General features: G+C 37.9%; 1 protein-coding gene across 1 annotated transcript; it reads left to right on the top strand.

The window, feature by feature from the left end:
- Positions 1-285: 285 nt before the first annotated feature.
- Positions 286-2,357, top strand: LOC117063724 (cell division control protein 42 homolog). Its single transcript, XM_033177605.1, has one exon. The coding sequence runs from the start codon at positions 361-363 to the stop codon at positions 934-936; it is 576 nt and encodes a 191-aa protein (XP_033033496.1). The 5' UTR covers positions 286-360; the 3' UTR covers positions 937-2,357.
- Positions 2,358-3,047: the final 690 nt, after the last annotated feature.

Genomic DNA, 3,047 nt, shown 5'->3' on the forward strand with positions numbered 1-3,047 from the left:
TACTTATGAGGATGAAAGTTCCTTGTGTGGTGAACAAAGTATCCTAACTGTATTTTTTCTTTATCTAGATAGTATCTTACTATAGTATACAATAAAATAATAAGCAATAAAACAACAGTATGATGATAATGGCATATAGAATTAGAGACTAGAATATTTACATTGATTAGCTTTTATGTATTTATTGGCAATTCATTTACACAAACAAATTATCATCAATACCTTGTCACAGAAAAATTTAATAGCACTCTTGGCATGTGACCTATGCAATGTTAAAAATTTGGTTTGCGGCCCCAGTAGAGAAGCTGAGGTCAACATCAGATTTGAAATATTTAAAGTGGATACAAAACTATTTCAGCAATGCAGACAATTAAGTGTGTTGTTGTGGGTGGTGTTGCTGTTGGTAAAACATGTCTCCTGATATCCTACACAACAAACAAATTTCCATCGGAATATGTGTCAACTGTTTTTGACAATTATGCAGTCACAGTTATGATTGGTGGAGAACCATATACTCTTGGACTTTTTGATACTGCAGGGCAAGAAGATTATGACAGATTACGACCGCTGAGTTATCCACAAACAGATGTATTTCTAGTCTGTTTTTCAGTGGTCTCTCCATCTTCATTTGAAAATGTGAAAGAAAAGTGGGTGCCTGAGATAACTCACCACTGTCCAAAGACTCCTTTCTTGCTTGTTGGGACTCAAATTGATCTCAGAGATGACCCCTCTACTATTGAGAAACTTGCCAAAAGCAAACAGAAGCCTATCACTCCAGAGACTGCTGAAAAGCTGGCCCGTGACCTGAAGGCTGTCAAGTATGTGGAGTGTTCTGCACTTACACAGAAAGGCCTAAAGAATGTATTTGACGAAGCAATATTGGCTGCCCTGGAGCCTCCAGAACCGAAGAAGAGCCGCAGGTGTGTGCTGCTATGAACATCTCTCCAGAGCCCTTTCTGCACAGCTGGTGTCAGCATCATACTAAAAGCAATGTTTAAATCAAACTAAAGATTAAAAATTAAAATTTGTTCTTGCAACAATGACAAATGCCCTGCACCTACCCACATGCACACGTGTGAGACAAGGCCCATAGGTATGCGCCCCCTTCCCCTCCCAGTACTAGTTAATTTTGAGTAATTGTGTATTGTCAGAAAAGTGATTAGTACTAGTTTTTGTTTTGTTGTTTCAAAAAAAAAAGTGTGTTTTTTTTTTTTTGTTTTTTTTTTTTTGGTTTAAAAACAAGGCATGCTTGTGGATGACTGTAACAGACTAATTGGAATTGTTGAAGCTGCTCCCTGGTTCCACTCTGGAGATATCTGGGACATCTTAGTGTTTTTTTGTTTTTTTTTCTCCTCTTTTTTTGGGGGGAGTGTGTGTGGGGTTTGTTTTTTAGTCTTGTTTTTTAAATTCATTAACCAGTGGATAGCCCTTAAGGGGAGGAGGACGGTCTGATTCCACATTCCACTTCCTAGATCTAGTTTAGAAAACATGTTCCCCATCTGGTGCTCTTAGGAAGGAGTATAGTAAATGCCTCATTTAATAACATACTCCTTTTTGAAAGTTGCCTTTTCTCTCCACCCTTGAGTACATCCAGTATTTGATGAAACTTATAAAAGTGAGTGGAGCCTGTCTTGCCCCTCCTCTTTTCTAGGATGCACTATATGTGACTGTGACTTTCAAGGACATTTGTCTGCCATTCACTGTTTTTTTTGGGAAGTTGATTTCTAACTTCTTTCACTGATAAATGAAGAAAAGTATTGCACCTTTGAAATGCACCAAATGAATTGAGTTTGTAATTAAAATTTTTTTTTTCCCCTCTCAGTCATTGTCTTATATGCTTAGCATAGATTTGCAGCTCAGTAGTATATGGTGTTCCTAGAATGCAGCTGAAGACCTGGTATGTAGAGGAAATACGAGGGGTGGTGCTAGAAGACAGACATCTGTGGAATGATTCACATCCTCTCAAGTTAGGAAGATGGAGGCCTGCTTCATTAAGAAGCTGGGGGTAGGGTGGGGGTGGGGAGAACACTTAACAACATGGGGACCAGTCAGGGGAATCCCCTTATTTCTGTTTTGCATATGAGGAACCCTAGAGCAGCCAGGTGAGGCTCCGTAGTTTAATAAAAATCATGGAAAGAGTCTTAATAAAGACTCTTAATAAGTGCTAATAGGGATTTTATCAGCTTATTTTGGTTGCAGTTTCCAATTTTTAAAAATGTTGAGGTAATCTTTCCCACCTTCCCAATCCTAATTCTTGTAGATTCATTAGTGTTGAACCAATGCTTTCTCATGTCTCAATTCTTTGTATATGCATTCTTTTCAGATGTATTAAACAAACAAAAACCCTTCAAAAAAAATAAAGAATTTGGTTCGCTTAATTTTCTTGATCATTGTTTTCTAATCCTTTTTTCTTGACATGTTGTAGAATAAAGTGAACATAATTAATTAATTGGCCCCTAAAAACCATTTGTAAGTAAAAAGTTTGTATCTGATAATTAATTTGACAGTGAAGCCCATTTTCTATAGAGTGAGAATAATTTTCTCCTCTACGTTCTCAAATGACTTGACAAAGACTGGCAGATGAACAATGGGATAGACCAGAAAATTATCCCATTATTTTCTCCCTCACACGCAAACACTTGAGAAACCTATTTAAAATCTCCAGTTAAAGACAGAAACAATGTCAATTGTAATGAATGGGAACACTGAGATCTTTACTTCAAAAGGATTAAGATTCTGTCCAAGGTAATTCTGATAGTTCATGTTGGTAGAGCACTGCTTAGAATGCAGTATATTTCCCTAACGTTAGAAGAGTGAGACATAAAGCCTGCATCAAAGAATCATGGAGCAAATGTCAAGAGTGAACGGGTCATGGCATCATCGAGTTTCCTCCATGGACTTTAACAAAGTGCTAACAAAGCCTTGCCATCCCTGCGGAGTAGCAGACAGACAGCATTTGCAGCCTGGAAACTGAGAAGACTATTTCAGCAGCATGTTGTCTGTTCCATAGAGCTGTGCCCTGATGAGACACTGATGAGAGTTGGCAA

This window comes from Trachypithecus francoisi, unplaced genomic scaffold (genome assembly GCF_009764315.1).
Source record: "Trachypithecus francoisi isolate TF-2019V2 unplaced genomic scaffold, Tfra_2.0 Lachesis_group18, whole genome shotgun sequence".
Classification (NCBI taxonomy): Eukaryota; Metazoa; Chordata; class Mammalia; order Primates; family Cercopithecidae; genus Trachypithecus; species Trachypithecus francoisi.